This window comes from Eumetopias jubatus, unplaced genomic scaffold (genome assembly GCF_037043125.1).
Source record: "Eumetopias jubatus isolate StellerSeaLion01/CBP00866 unplaced genomic scaffold, mEumJub1_p1.0 scaffold_3, whole genome shotgun sequence".
NCBI lineage: Eukaryota > Metazoa > Chordata > Mammalia > Carnivora > Otariidae > Eumetopias > Eumetopias jubatus.
Genome location: NW_028274809.1, coordinates 182,231,462 through 182,246,521, shown reverse-complemented (window position 1 = coordinate 182,246,521; position 15,060 = coordinate 182,231,462). Strand labels below are relative to the sequence as shown.

At 42.5% G+C, this 15,060-nt stretch overlaps 1 protein-coding gene across 6 annotated transcripts in view; it reads left to right on the top strand.

The window, feature by feature from the left end:
* DOCK9 (dedicator of cytokinesis 9) overlaps window positions 1-14,685 on the top strand; it is a 283,314-nt gene extending 268,629 nt beyond the window's left edge. For all 6 annotated transcript variants that reach the window (XM_028112025.2, XM_028112023.2, XM_028112024.2 and 3 more), the window contains 5 exons: window positions 2,349-2,559; window positions 7,803-7,993; window positions 11,119-11,219; window positions 11,349-11,487; window positions 13,470-14,685. In XM_028112025.2, coding sequence (XP_027967826.1) covers window positions 2,349-2,559; window positions 7,803-7,993; window positions 11,119-11,219; window positions 11,349-11,487; window positions 13,470-13,592 — 765 coding nt within the window. In that variant the 3' untranslated portion in view covers window positions 13,593-14,685. The remainder of the gene's footprint in view (window positions 1-2,348; window positions 2,560-7,802; window positions 7,994-11,118; window positions 11,220-11,348; window positions 11,488-13,469) is intronic.
* Window positions 14,686-15,060: the final 375 nt, after the last annotated feature.

Sequence of the window (15,060 nt, the reverse complement as noted above, 5' to 3'; positions counted from 1 at the left end):
AGATTGGGCAGCTTATAAACAACAGAAATTCCTCATAGTCGCAGCAGTTGGGAAATCCCAGATAAGGCGCCAGCAGATTCTGTGCATGGTGAGGTCTTCCTGGTTCACAGACGACCGTCTCCTCGCTGTGTCCTCACATGTGGATGGGGTGAGGGAGCTCTGTGGGGCCCTTCTTATAAGGGCATGAATCCCATTCATGGGGGGCTTCACCCTCATGACCTAATCACCTCCTACCTGTCAGTACCATCACATTGGAGGTTAAGATTTCACCCTGAGAATTTGGGGGGGACAGATGTTCAGTCCATAGCAGCAGGCTTCTGAGAAGTGCTCTGACTCACTGGTGACTCCTCTCTGTGGGAACTTAGACTAGAACTTCTATTGTCACTGGGTGCTGTTTTCCTCAGAACTCTTCCTTGTCCTCCCTGCATGGGAAAACAGTGTCTCTGCCAAGTTGGGTAGCACACCTCCATTCAAGCGCCTTCTAGAAATTCAGTAAACACTCTCACCCACTGCTGTCTTCTCTCCTCTTTCCTTGGTCCTCACAGGTTAATTCTGTACTGCATTTTAACAGAGTTGCACAAAGGAAAAGAGATAAACACACACTGTTGGTCTGTTTTTAACCAGAAACCTCAACATGACCTTATGAAGACCTCCTTTTTTCTTAGACCAAACTACTCACATCCGATTGGCTGCTTTTCTCTGAAACTGGAACGTTTGTCCGGGTCAAGTTGTGGCTTTAACATCATAACTTCTTCTCGACGCTCTCGTGTGTTCTTCTGCCCCCAAACACCTGTCCTCTGCTCCTCCTACTGATATGTACATACAACTTCGGAAATGAAGACTAGGGAAATACCCCTGAAGAGATAGGCAAGCACGTGCATTTGTACTGCTTTTAAATTGTTTCTCCTAAGGAGAGTCACATTTCATAGGTTTGAGGACAGTTATAGTGATTGGCCAGATGGCTGTTTCTAAAATAGAAGTAATAACTCATGACATTTTGTATTTTCTTAAATTCCAAAGTCTTAGGCACATTCGCATTTATTTTTCATTTTTCTTCACATACAGCCCTGGTGAGAGGACAGTGGTGCCTGATAACTTGAGACCAGCTAAACCTTCTTGGCCTCATTTGTTTGCTGGCCCCAGTTCCAGAATATTCTCCAAATTCTCTGCAGTCATTTCTGTCAGACCTCCTTTTATTGCTCTACAAGCTTAAATAGAATTCATTTGTGCAAAATTGACTTGTCTCCCTAATAAATTAGCTGTTGTGCTTGTATGGGAAATGCCTGTGTTTCATGTTCTGGTACATCACAGATGTTAGCAATGCAGTTCTAAAAGCATTTATGTGCTGAGTCAATCAGGAGCTAAACTTCCGGTTAGATGAGTCTTAGTTAGTCTGTATCTGTATTAAATTAATTCATCCACATCTGTTTACATCTAATCTCTCTACAGATTAATAATAAGTTGAGGTTCTAGGTGTTAAACATTATTACTAAAATAAACACTTTTCCCTCTAAGCCAAATATGTAAAAATACAGTTCAGGAGCCAGCAGAAAAATCCACACAGGGAGTTATTCAGCAAGAAAACTATTTTTAAAAAAAATTCAATGTCACGAAAAAAAGGTGGAGAATTCTAGATTACATATGATCATTGATTAGATTAGATTCTGGTTCAAACACAGATAGCCACATTTGAGAAACTTTAATGGACTGTGTACTGAGTGATAATTACAGAATTAAGTTAATTTTATTAAGTATAATGCATTATGATTACGAAGGAGAATGTCCTCACGCTTGGGAGACGCTGGCTGAACTGGCATGATGGATACCACTTTGAAATGGTTCAGCTTAAAAAAAATGTCTATATGTATATGTCTAAGCATCCATCCACATATGTGTATATGCATGTGTGTATTTGAAACAGAGCATTAGTAATTGTTCTAAGTGGTGAGTATGTGACTGTTGTACTATTTCAACTTTTCTAAATTTTTCCAAATCTTTTATTTCTTTATTTTAAAAGATTTTATTTATGTATTTATTTGAGAGAGTGCATGTGCACGTGCGAGTGCGGGGAGGGGCAGAGGGAGAGGGACAAGCAGACTCCCTGCTGAGTAGTATGGAGTGGAGCTGACTGAGGGATGGGGTGGGGGGAAGGGTGGCGGGAGGGTTCAGTCCCACAACCCTGAGGTCATGACCTGAGCCAGAATCAAGCGTCAGACGCTTCACCGACTGAGCCACCCAGGTGCCCCTCCAAATCCTTTATTAATAAAAAGTGGGAAGACAAGCTTAGGGATGCTTGGAAAGAGTCCTTCACATAACACCAATCTCCTATTTTGTTTATTCATTTAAAGGTCAACCCTAAGGATCTGGATTCCAAGTATGCATACATCCAGGTGACTCATGTGGTTCCATTCTTTGATGAGAAAGAATTGCAAGAAAGGAAGACGGAGTTTGAGAGGTCCCATAACATTCGCCGCTTCATGTTTGAGATGCCCTTCACTCAGACTGGGAAGAGGCAGGGCGGGGTTGAGGAGCAGTGCAAACGGCGCACCATACTGACAGGTACAGTTTCCCTGGCTTCTTCCTTGAAGAATCACGTCCAGACAGACATTAGCCTGGACACCAAGATAAAGAGCTCTCCACAAGGGATCCAGAAACTTCTAGAGTGAAAGGCCCTTCAAGCTTCGTTAACTTTCCTCACATGCCCATTTCAGTTTAACATTTATCTAATGCTTACTTTGGAATACTCCTGACATTTTTCTACTTATCTGTTAGCACTTCCTTCTTCTACTAGACCATAAGTTCATATCCAAAGTCAAGTCCCTGACCCTTTTTAGAATCTGATGAAAATAGTGGGCCCTTATCTCCTCAGAGTGCATGTGCACACGATTTCAGGTGATTTACAGGCTCCTTCTGAAATCCATGTGGACCCCTCTCTAGGCCTCTCTAGGCCCAGGGCCCTAAGAGCCCCTGCACACAGTTCCATGTCTCCTTCACAGGAAGGGACCCCTTATATATTTTTATCACACAGGTCCCAGCATGAACTTGCTCGGGGATTGTAGGCTGAGTGAATAAACGGTATATGAGGCTGGAGTCCTTCCACCTCATCTCTTCAAAGTGGCTGGCCAACCTCAGTTTGAATACCTCCACTGCAAGGAAGCTCTCTACACTCAGAGGCCGTCCATTAGGCTGTGACTGAGTTTTAATAGATTCTTTGACACTGTAACCATCGATAACCCATTTTCAGAAATGTGTTTCGCATCATTTCCCAGTTCCTGACAGTGTAGAGTCATCTTGGGAGTCATTTTTACCTTCTTTGGGGGAGCTTGATCATCTGCTCTTAGGTCAGAGTCAGTAGCATGACTGGGATAACCCAAAAGAGAACACTTTCTTGACTTAAAAAAAAAAAATCAGTGAGGAGACCTGCTCAAAAAGCCAGGTGTGTCTACATCCACTGTTTCAAAGAGTGACCATTCGGCACCAGGAAGGTGCCCATTGCTTGTCCTGAAGTCGATGTTGCTGGGTGTTCTGCCTGGCCACTAATATGGAACCCTATAATGACGAGTGGAAGGAACACCGTTAAGATGCCGCATTTCACATGGGGCTCCACTCTCACCACTGAATTGGACACTTCAGTGGGTGAATTTGTATCTCAGTAAAACTATTACCCAAGACTATGACTTATGTAAAATAGCTCAGAACAGCATATCACAGAGAATTTTTTACCCTTCCTAGGAAGGAACTGAGATAAAAGTTAAAATAAAAAATAAAAAGCCTGCATTCTTAAAGGGCCCCTACTCCTGCTTTTAGAGTAAAGATAACACGTAAAACACAAAGAGTATTGTCTTTGACAGTGGTATCCCCTCCCTAGATGTGAGTGAGTTGTTTTTCTAATGGACACAGTAGCAAATTCTTATTATTAAACAAGACAACTCCATTTCTAGGTGGAGTCACTTCACTAGCTTAGGATATGTATCTCTCTAGCTGTCATGACTTTAAATCAGTGCTTATCACACTGATCCTGGACCTGCAGCATCAGCATCAGCATCACCTCGGAACTTAGCAGAAACGCAAATCCTTGGGCCCACCCAGCCCTCCTGAATCAGAAACTCTGGGTTTGGGGCTTGTGATGAACAAGCCCCTGGGTGATTCTGGTGCTTCTTCAGTTTGAGCGTTGCCACTTCAAATAAACCAAGTTCACTGATAAGTCAGAGTCAGCATTTTTTATTAGGATGAGTCCGCTCAGGTAGCATTACTGATCCATAAACAGTTATTACCATAGGGTGTTTTCTGGCCAGATTCTCTTCAAGGTTCCGGTTTACCATTTGGTCACAGAAATATTTTTGATTAGCTAAACAAGAGCCAAGCTCCCTGCCTGCCGGAAAAGAAGAGACAGAGAGTATCACCACTGCAGAGAGAGGTGAATAGCCCCCCAAGTCATTGGCTTGGCTATGAGGATGAGAACCTGTGGGCGGAATAGAGCCTGGGCCTAGGTCCTGCAGAGCTGGGCCAGTACTCAACTGTGTGATCTTGGGCAAGTCACTTACCCTCGCCCTATGCCTTACTTTCCTCATCTATAAAATGAGGGTTACACTATCCTAATCTTGTGTTAAAGAGCTTTGTAAGTTATACCCAGGAGGGGAAAGAATGTACTTTATTTTGCTGGATTATGCTGGATCTTATCCACCATTGAGCCCCTTGCCTTTTGAGGCTGCTTACGACCCAGAGGAGATTACAGTACAACAAAACACCAAAAAAAAAAAAAAAAAAAGTACAGTTTTTACCCTGAACGATCCCAAAATATCAAAAGCATAGTTTTTGGGTAGTATAAAGATTTAGAGAACAGGTCGAAAAATGCTACTAAAAACACATAAGCTAGGGCCGCCTGGGTGGCTCAGTCAGTCAGGTGTTCAGCTCTTGATTTCGGCTCAGGTCATGATCTCAGGGTCATGAGATAGAGTTCACCAGGATCCACGCTCAGTGGGGAGTCTGCTTGGGATTCTCCCTGCCCCTCTCCCCCCGACGTGTGTGAGCTCTAAATACATAAATAAATTTTTAAAATAAATAAATAAATAAAATCTTTAAAAGCACATAAGCTCTCTATCAGCCTTCAGTTAAAGATACACAGACCAGGATATTCTGAAGACTTTGAACTTGAGAGTTTTCCCTTATGTTATTAATCCTTTAGGTTCTTCCATTGCTTTGCTTCAAACCAGACCTTTGACCATCCAAGTTGTGGGGAAGCCCTGGCTCTCCCTGCCCTCGGAACCCAGCCAAGGCTCACTTCCCTGGATAGGTCAGTCAGTACGCTGCAGTTGTGGGATCATTTGGAAAACCTGGTGATCACCCTGCAGGCCCCTTGCTGACCCCCTCCTCTCCTCCTGTTGTAGAACTCCTGCTATAGAGAGGTTCTTCCCAGTCACTATTCCAGAGTCTTCCAAATCCTGTCAAGTCTCCCACTAGGGGCAGAAATATTCTCCAGCTCTTCACGTTCTGTTCAGGCTCACCAGACTGTACAGGCACCCACACTTCTCAGCCACCTCTCCTCATCTGGAAGGGCTGCCCAGCATAAGGGCCGGCCATTTTTTTAGTAACTTGATAACTCGCTCAATCAAGTCATCTAATTCTCTACCTTCCAGGCCACTTTGCTCTTTCATTTAGCCACTTGGGCAGTAACGCATTCATTAATTCAACAAAATGGTTGGAGCATTTGCAGTGTTTCAACCTGGCATAGTAACAAAACAGAGATCTCCGCAGTTTACCTTCCAGCAGAAGGAGACAGACGATAAGCAGTAAACATAATGGTAAACATACCTGTGTTGGAAGTGAATGTGTGTTCTAGACAAAGGCAAAAGGAGATCAAACATGTGAGGTTGACTGGGGAGGGTTGCAGTTTAAATGGGGTAGCCCGGGGAGGCCTCACTGAGGAGGTGACACTTCAGTCCAGACTTGAAGGAGGTGAGGGGGTAGACCAGGCAAACATCTGGAGGGAGAAGGGGCTGTTAGGGCCAAGGTCAGTGGCGGGGGTGCTTGTACCCAGCACATTCACGGGACGACCAGCAGGCTGGCGTGGCTGGAGCTGAGTGACTCTGAGGGAGAGGAGGAAAGATGGGGCCCGAAAGGAAGGCAGAGGGCATCCCAGCTCACATGGGCCTGGCGGGCTCAGGTACAGGCTCTGCCCTTTCTGTGTCACCGGACTCTCCTTTTCTCCTCTGCGTCTCCAGTGACCATCATAAGACTCAGGACTTTCACACTGAGTGAAATCCGTATAGTCCATGGACACCTCACAGACATCCTTGGAGTTAGTTTTTCTCTCTTAAACAATGCTGCTGTTGCAACACAGCACTCAAAAATACTGTGATTACACTAACCATGTGTGTTTTGATATGGCTGTTAGCCTCATGAAGCACTTCCACAGTACTTCGTACAAGTCCACTGCAAGGACACTCCTCTCTGAAGTGCTTTCTGTCCACATCTAGCCACACCCGGTTCTTGTCTCACTGTCAAAGAAGTGTCAAGTTCAAAGAGGACTTCATCAATCCCAGTGCTGCTACTCAAAAGCTGTATCTACAAGAACTGCAGAAGAAATAGGAGACATAGACCTTTGGCCTTAGATTGGTTTAAAAAAAAAAAATTTAGGGACTAGAACAGGCCTGTAAAGGTGTGACAGTTGAGGCTGCAGCAGGCTGAACACCTCCTGCTTTTCTAGACTCTGGATGGTCCATCTGAACTGTGTGCTAAATGGCACTGGCCCTGTTTTCTCATTTTATTTTAAGTAAACCCTCCCCAGCCACTTAGTAAATAGCAGTGATCCAAAAACAACACACCCATCTTACCTTTGCTGGTTAAAAAATAAAATAAGCTATTAAGCATATATATTCATGTCCGTCCATAAATATATATATTAAATAAAGATATTATAGATATTTATACATCATGTAAAGCAACAAGTTAAAAAATGTGAAACAGACCCAAATTAGAACCCCATCTGTTTTTCTATTCATTTTTAAACTAACTCTTTGGTGTTGATAGGTTCAGGTATCTTGTTATGATAAATGAAAAAAATACTGATTGGCTTTTTGTAGGAAAAAAAGCATAAGAAAAGTAAATATTTTTATTTCTGTTTTGTTTTTTTTTAAGATTTTATTTATTTGACAGAGACACAGCGAGAGAGGGAACACCAGCAGGGAGAGGGAGAAGCAGGCTTCCTTATTTCTGTTTTTTCTTCATTTATGTTTCAATAGTGTGTGAATTTCTGGTTCATAAAATACTTTGCTGGGAAATATATTCTCACTTGTTATTTTTCACGGATTTCTCTGGTTTGTGCAGACTCAAGCATGTGATTCAAAGTTCTATAGAGAAATGAATTTCCTCAAGGATATGTTTATGGAACGATTTTCTGGACTTAAAATCTGTGATATCTCAGAACTGTGTACTGTTCTTTATATCTTCCAAGCCGTCTTTTACCTCCTAGCTCTTTCAGATCTCACAACTTCCAAGGACGGTAAAGCATTTATGGTTAAGAAAATTGAGCAGGGAATGATAAAGTGATTTCTTCAAACACACACTTCGCACATTAAAGGTTAACAGGGACCCAGCTCTCTTGACTTCACATGATACAGCCTGTCATTAAACATACGCAGTGATAAAGGAAGACAATAGTCTGGTTCCACAAAATACTGGCCTGTGCCTTTGGCAAGCTTTGGGTTCCTTATTTCTAAAATGAGAATACTAAGTACTTCTGCCTCAGTAGCAGTAAAGATTGTACAAGCTGCAGAATGATTCTGGGACTCCTTCCTCCACAGCAATACACTGCTTCCCTTATGTGAAGAAGCGGATCCCCGTCATGTACCAGCACCACACCGACCTCAACCCCATTGAAGTGGCCATTGACGAGATGAGCAAGAAGGTGGCTGAGCTCCGGCAACTGTGCTCCTCAGCCGAAGTGGACATGATCAAACTGCAGCTCAAACTGCAAGGCAGCGTGAGTGTTCAGGTGAGCAAGCAAGGGTAACAGGTGCAAAGGCTCATCTGGACCTTGGTAAATTTCAAGTCCAGCCAGGTCGAGTGTCGCTTACCTGGTGATCCCATTTACCTTCCAGTATCTGTGCGGTTTCTCCTGATACCGGGGGCGGGGGGGGGGGGGGCAGTAGACTAAGGGCCCCTACCCGACGCCCCTTGTAAGAGTGTCCACTGAGCTGGCTGCTAGGGCCTGGAGCCAGCTCTCCATACTAACCTGTTCTTTCAGTTTGGGGAATTCCAGGGGCCTAACCAGAAGCATTAAGACTCTTTTAAATATAAAGAAGCTGTAGGTTTCCTTGTAAGACATTTGGTTTCTGGTTTCTATGAAAATTATTTCTGAAAAAGTACCGTAAGTTTCACTCTCTTAATGGTGTGTTTTGATTAGCAGAAATTCTTCATTTTTTTTTTAAGATTTTATTTGTTTATTTGAGAGAGAGAGAGAATGAGAGACAGAGAGCACAAGAGGGAAGAGAGTCAGAGGGAGAAGCAGACTCCCTGCTGAGCAGGGAGCCCGATGCGGGACTCGATCCCGGGACTCCAGGATCATGACCTGAGCCGAAGGCAGTCGCTTAACCGACTGAGCCACCCAGGCGCCCAGAAATTCTTCATTTTAATATAGCTCAATTAATTCATTTTTCCTTACTTGGTAGCATTTTTGTGTCCTCTGTGAGAACTTGGTTCTTAAATCTGTCTCAAAAATGTTCTGTGTTTCCTTCGTTTGGCATTCCTATATAGATCTGCAATCCATCTAGATTTGATTTTTGTATGTGGTAACAGATAAGAGTCAAGATACATTTTTTTTCCGAGTAGCTATCCAACCAATGTGCACCATTTATGGAAAAGATTATTTTTGATCTAAGTACTGATTTTATATATATATATATATATATATATATGTTCAGTTGTGAAAATTCAGTAAGCTATACACTCATATGTACCTTTTGGTTTGTATACCATACTTCAAAATAACTGGTATTTTACTTACATGATTTCCTAGGAAATTAGTAAATGTTAAATCACCTCCTTTCAGTGATTAGTATGCTTCTTGCTTTATTGATTTTTAAGTATATACAAATAATTCTAGCATATATTTTACATACACACATATACATATCCTTATATCTAATTCTTTTCTCTTTCAAAAGGGTGCACTTATGAAAGTTGCATTTGGATTGTAATATCTAAGTTTTAGGGGTTTTTTGGTTCATTTTTTGAAATCAGTTCTTGTCACCTTTTTATCAAATCCACACTGGGTTGTTTCCTAACGTTTTCGAAATGTCCTTCACCACAAAAGTACTTACAGATGTTTCAGCCTCTTACCTCATGATCTGAAAGACTTAAGTACCAAAATAAGTTATTGAGTGAATATGATAAATATCCGGCAACATGATTACATAATGGGGTCAGAGGCCACAATTTTCTACAGCTAAAAAACAAAAGCACTCAGTAACATAGGCTGGGAACATCCAGCCTCTATCAGAACACGAGCAGAGGGGTGTGGGGGCCAGTAAAGGGGTGTGGCTGGACAGGTTGAGCTTTCTAAAGGACAAAATGTGCCCTTCCATTTGACAGTGGCCTTGGAATTATAAATACCCAATCATCAGGGCACCTGGGTGGCGTAGTCAGTTGAGTGTCTGACTCTTGGTGTTGGCTCAGGTCTGATCCCAGGGTCTTGAGATCGAGCCCTGCGTCAGGCTTTGCGCTCTATGGGGAGTCTGCTTGAGTTTCTCTCTCTCTCTTCCTCTGCCCCTCCCCCTGCATTCTCTCTCTCTCTCTCTCTCTCTCTCTCTCAAATAAGTAAATCTTAAAAAAATAAATAAATACCCAATCATCTTAAAAAGCAAAGATCATCATTCCATGATGAGGAGATTTTTATACATGTGTGCCCACTAAGATAACAACAAAATTGCAGCCAGAGGAAATTAACTTTACCATTTTATTTCTGTAATTCTTTCACCAAGGGCCTCGCTGGGGTTGCTTTTATATATGACAGAGCCATCAGGGTGGCTGTGTGACTCTGTGCTCCAAGATCTGGCTTTGTTAGACCTTATGAAGTCTTATCAACTTTCCTCTTTGTATATCCTTAAAATTGAGTGGATTATGTCATTTTGGATAATTGGTCATTTGGATTATATCCAGGTCATTAACATAGTTCCCCACACAACACCAGTGTGATGACACCTGCAGTCACCACCGAAGGTTAGCTAGCTGTTCCTGTCTCAGGGGGCCCACTTCCCACCACCGTGGCCCTCTGTCTCCCCACCTCTGGTTCTCCTGTCATTACCGCACAAGTCCTGCCCACCATGGATCAGAACCACAGCCCAGCTCCTTCATCAACACTGACAGAGCAGACAGGCCTCCCTACTTTACTTGCCTTCTGAACCCACCAGACCTCCCAGGAAAAGTGTTGCAGTAATCCCGTGGTCAAGTTGTTTCTCACTGGGACTTTCTCCTTCCCACCCAGTGGGTCTAACCTTCCTGTTCTCCACATTCCCATGTATCCTGACCTACCCAGCTTCAGAGAACTCTTCTTGGTGAATCGAGAGATGCAGGGCTCTGGTTCACTCGTCCTATTGCTAAATGCCCCTAATCTTTGGCGTTCCAGCACACTTCGCATGGTTACTTCATTTGAAGGTAGCAAGTCCATTTGCTCATGGTCGTCTACACAGTTCAAGGAGGCGAACGGTTGGTTTTTAAAAACTGGCCAATACACTATATTCTTCAGTTTTTCACTGAACTCACTGGTGTAGAGTAGCACAAATACCAGTTGGAAGACTTGGGCTCTGATCTTAGGTGTTTTACTTATTGAAGTAAATAACTTCAACCTTGAACACATCGTTCCGTTTTCCAAACTTTGCTTCTTCCTTCATAAAATGAGCCATCACTCAAGTGCCCTGATGATGTCTGAGTGGATAAAAATCAAATGACGTATAACAACATAAGCTTTGTTCGTGGTTTCCTCCTTTGGGCTGTCAGTTCCTTGAGGACAGGGTCATGACTAACTCAGATGGCATTTTTAGAACCTGCGAACTGAAACCAAATCAATGATAATGGTCATTTTTATTATAATGTAATTTAAAATCTTTGTTCTTTATCTAGGTCAACGCAGGCCCACTAGCATATGCCCGAGCTTTCTTAGATGACACAAACACAAAAAGATACCCTGACAACAAAGTGAAGTTGCTTAAAGAAGTTTTCAGGTAAAGCACACTGGAAATGTCTTTCTTCAAATATCAGTCATTTCTGTGCTCATTCAGGAAAGAGATACTGCCAGTTGGACTCACTCTGTCCTCCACACGCCTTTATTTCCCTCTCTCACACCATTTTAGGCAATTTGTGGAGGCTTGTGGTCAAGCCTTAGCAGTAAATGAGCGGCTGATCAAAGAGGACCAGTTAGAGTACCAGGAAGAAATGAAGGCCAACTACAGGGAGATGGCGAAGGAGCTTTCTGAAATCATGCATGAGCAGGTAGGTGCCATGCTGGGGTTCTCATTTTGAGCAAGCACACATTAGTTGAGGTCTCAAACATACCCTGCAATGGCCTAAACCTTCTAGAATTTTGATATCTGAAGAATAATGTAGCATGCTACATGCTGCTACTTTCTGAACACAGGTTACTTGGGGAATGGCTAACAACTCACCCACCTGATACCAGCCAGTACGACCAGAGGAAAGCAGCGCCCACCTCCCTTTTGTCACTCTCAGGGGTGGCCGTGGTCCAAAGCTCCCTCCCCACCCTAATCTAGTTCAAAACAAAACAAAACTCACATAAGAAAGAAATACCCATGTTGTTCCTGGAAATTTTTTTCATTCACCCAATCCTTTGAAAGACCAGGATTTCCCAGCCTAGTTTAAGGAATTTTCTGTGGCATTAAATGTCTTTCGCCACTTAAAAAAACAGAGTTCAGTTTTTGGCTATTGACCGCTGACTTGGGTGCCCCGGTGGATTCTTCATGGCTACTCCCCGTCGTGATGGGCACCTTTCCCGGTTACACTGCACTGTCACCTTCCTGTAGGAGTTCCTTTCAGTAGGATTATGAATGTGGGCTCAGCAGTCAGAGGGGACAGTTGGCTGGGCAGCCGAGTGAATGTCAGAGAGCGGCTGATGGAGTTTTGCTTTCTCAGGGGTCCGTTCTCCATCAACCACAGTGACTTCTTCCAAGTCATGGTGCCAGTCTTCATAATTAATGTTAGCACCTCCATCGTATGTAACAACTTTTGTCTGTTCCCTGCATAATGGTCTTTCAGTCTTGCAAATGGAAGCCAGGCCCACTTGTGTCAGTTAACATATCATGTGATGGTCTAATCTGGAAATCTCTGTCACAGGAAACCAACTTACATGTCTAAGATCTCACTTGTTTGCTTTTTCCCTCCTCCATGCTGACACAATCAGATGGGATGGTAATGTCATTTTTCAGTTTTATTTTTCTGAACCTTGATAGACTGCCTCACATAAAGTTAGGATTGTGTTTGAACAACTGCAGACGTTGGCATAAGGACAGTGTGTGTGCAAAGGGAGGCACCCTCTTCTGGACCTTTAGGAAAGTAGAAAAAAATGGAAATGATGAAAGAAATAAATGTGTGAATAATTAAGCAGAAAGAGATGGTCTCGTGGAAACAAGTTTCTGGAGAAAGCTCGAGGTCTTTTCCACAGAGCTTGCAGATTCCTGTATAACAGTTTGAACAGTGGGTGTCAGCATTTGGCATGAGAAGAGATGAAAGTAGGAAAAATGTACGGACTGATAATGTTGAAGTAAACTCCCATGTTATTTGGACATTTAACACAGGGCTGTGCTCTACAAAACTGCACCTTGAACTTTCCATTATCTCAACAACTGGGAAGATTAAACTCTTCTGAACCCTCAAGCAAAAAAGGGTTGTGACCTGGAGTAGACTCACTTTGGGCTTTTTCAAGGGAGCCTCTGAATGTGTATGTTCTTCTCGGTTGCCACCTGGCAGTAGGTCAAGTCTTGCCCTTAGAACTCTCCCTTGCATTACTGAGTGTGAGGGGTCAGAGAGGCAGCTGCTTTGTCTCCTTCCCAGGATGGAAATCCATAAGGCCCTGAGAAAAGGAGCCAATAGAGAAACAGATGCTCAGGATTCATTTTTTTTTAAAAAAGACTTTTCCAAGGGGCGGGACTAGGTCATGTCCCTGCCAAGTATGTAAGATAGACTTCACCGCCTTATAATCTGGTGAGTCTAGAATGCTCCATTCACTGATTTGTAAAGGAAACAAAACCTGTTGTGCTTGACTTTCTCCTTGCAATCCTGATCTGAAAAAGGCCACTTGCTAGTTGAGTTGACACAATCCCTCTGCAAACCACCAAAACCAAGCTCCCTGAGCATACCGTCATTCAGGGGAACAGTGACTGTTGGGGAATAGACGTTGTCGTTGAGAAACATCATCAGGGGCATGACACTTGGGTAATGTTGTGTTTCTGTGCCTCAAGATTTGCCCGCTGGAGGAGAAGACGAGCGTTTTACCGAATTCCATTCACATCTTCAATGCCATCAGTGGGACTCCAACAAGCACCATGGTTCACGGGATGACCAGCTCGTCCTCAGTTGTGTGATTTTGCCTCGTGGGCCGCCTGTGGGGACTTGTCATTTGCAAACTCAGGATGATTTCCAAAGCTAATCACTGGGCTCGTGCAAGACATGGGGAAGACCGAGCACAAGGAGAAGTGGAGGGGAATGGGAGAGAAAGGAAATAAAGAACTGTGCTATTTCGTAGCAGGTTTTCTAGAGGAGTCATAAGAGGGTACACATATTTTTTTAAATCTTGCTGGCAATATTCAAAGTTTTCATTCTGTCTTAACAGAGGTGTGTGGTGGACTCTCTTAAGCCGGAGTGAAATTTTATTCTTCCTTACAGAGTAGTAATAAAATAAATGGCCTAGAGAAAACAAGTGTTCTGGAATGTACATAGCAGGGACAGTAGCACTGAAATTGAGGCTGGAGTAATCTCTGCCTCTAGGCTAAGCTGGAAAATCTTGAACATATTTTTTTTTCCTGTGGCACATTCAGGTTGAATACAAGAACTATTTTTGTGACTAGTTTTTGATGACCTAAGGGAACTGACCATTGTTAACTTTTGTACCAGTGAGCCAGGAGGTTTAGTGCTTTTATACTCATCTACTTGCATTTAAAAAAATATGAAAGCTTAAGAAACTATGTGAGCTTAAAACTAGTCAAGCAGTTTAGAACCAAAGGCCTCTATTAACAAACAAAACTATGCTAAAAATTTAAAAGTAGTACAGTATATTGTAATGTACATAGAGTTTGTTAATACAGTCTCCACATTGTGTACATACATGTATTACATTTCTACATTTTTAATACTCCTCACATCAGCTTCTGCATTGAGTTCAGTTGTGATAAACTTGTGCTGCTCTTAGTATATGCAATACACTTGACCTTCCTGTTTTATCCTTGTACATAAGAAAGTGCAATATGGAGATGTACACAGTCTTTGTTATGTTAGGTTTATAAACTGTTTTAAAAATTTCATCCTTTTGCCAAAGTGGTGGAGTGTGTAATTGGTAAATCATAAATCCTGTGGTGAATAGTGGTGTAATTTAAAGCTTTCACCATGTTATATTTTCTTTTGAGACATTAATTAGTAATTTTATATTTGGAAAAAATAAAGGTTTTTAATTTTATTTAACTAGAATCTCTGCCCTGCTGTAATTAAACATTCTGTACCCCATCTGTATTAAAAATAACATTGCTCATTTTCTGGTAGTGAATATTGGGTATTCATTATTTAACAGTCCTAGGAAGGACAGAATATTGGAGTCCTTGGGGGTGAAATAACATGGTATATGAAATTTGCTTTAAAATACTTGAGAAGAAAGAAAGAGGGTAGGTAGACAAAACAAGATTGACAAGTGTTGGTAATCGTTGAAGCTGAGGTTGGGTACATGGGGAATCATTATAGCATTTGTCTGCGCCTGTGTATGTCTCCATGATACAGATTTCAAGAGACAGGCCTATGCATCAGATCTGCCAGAGGATTTGCCTAAATGCACTGTTGCACCAT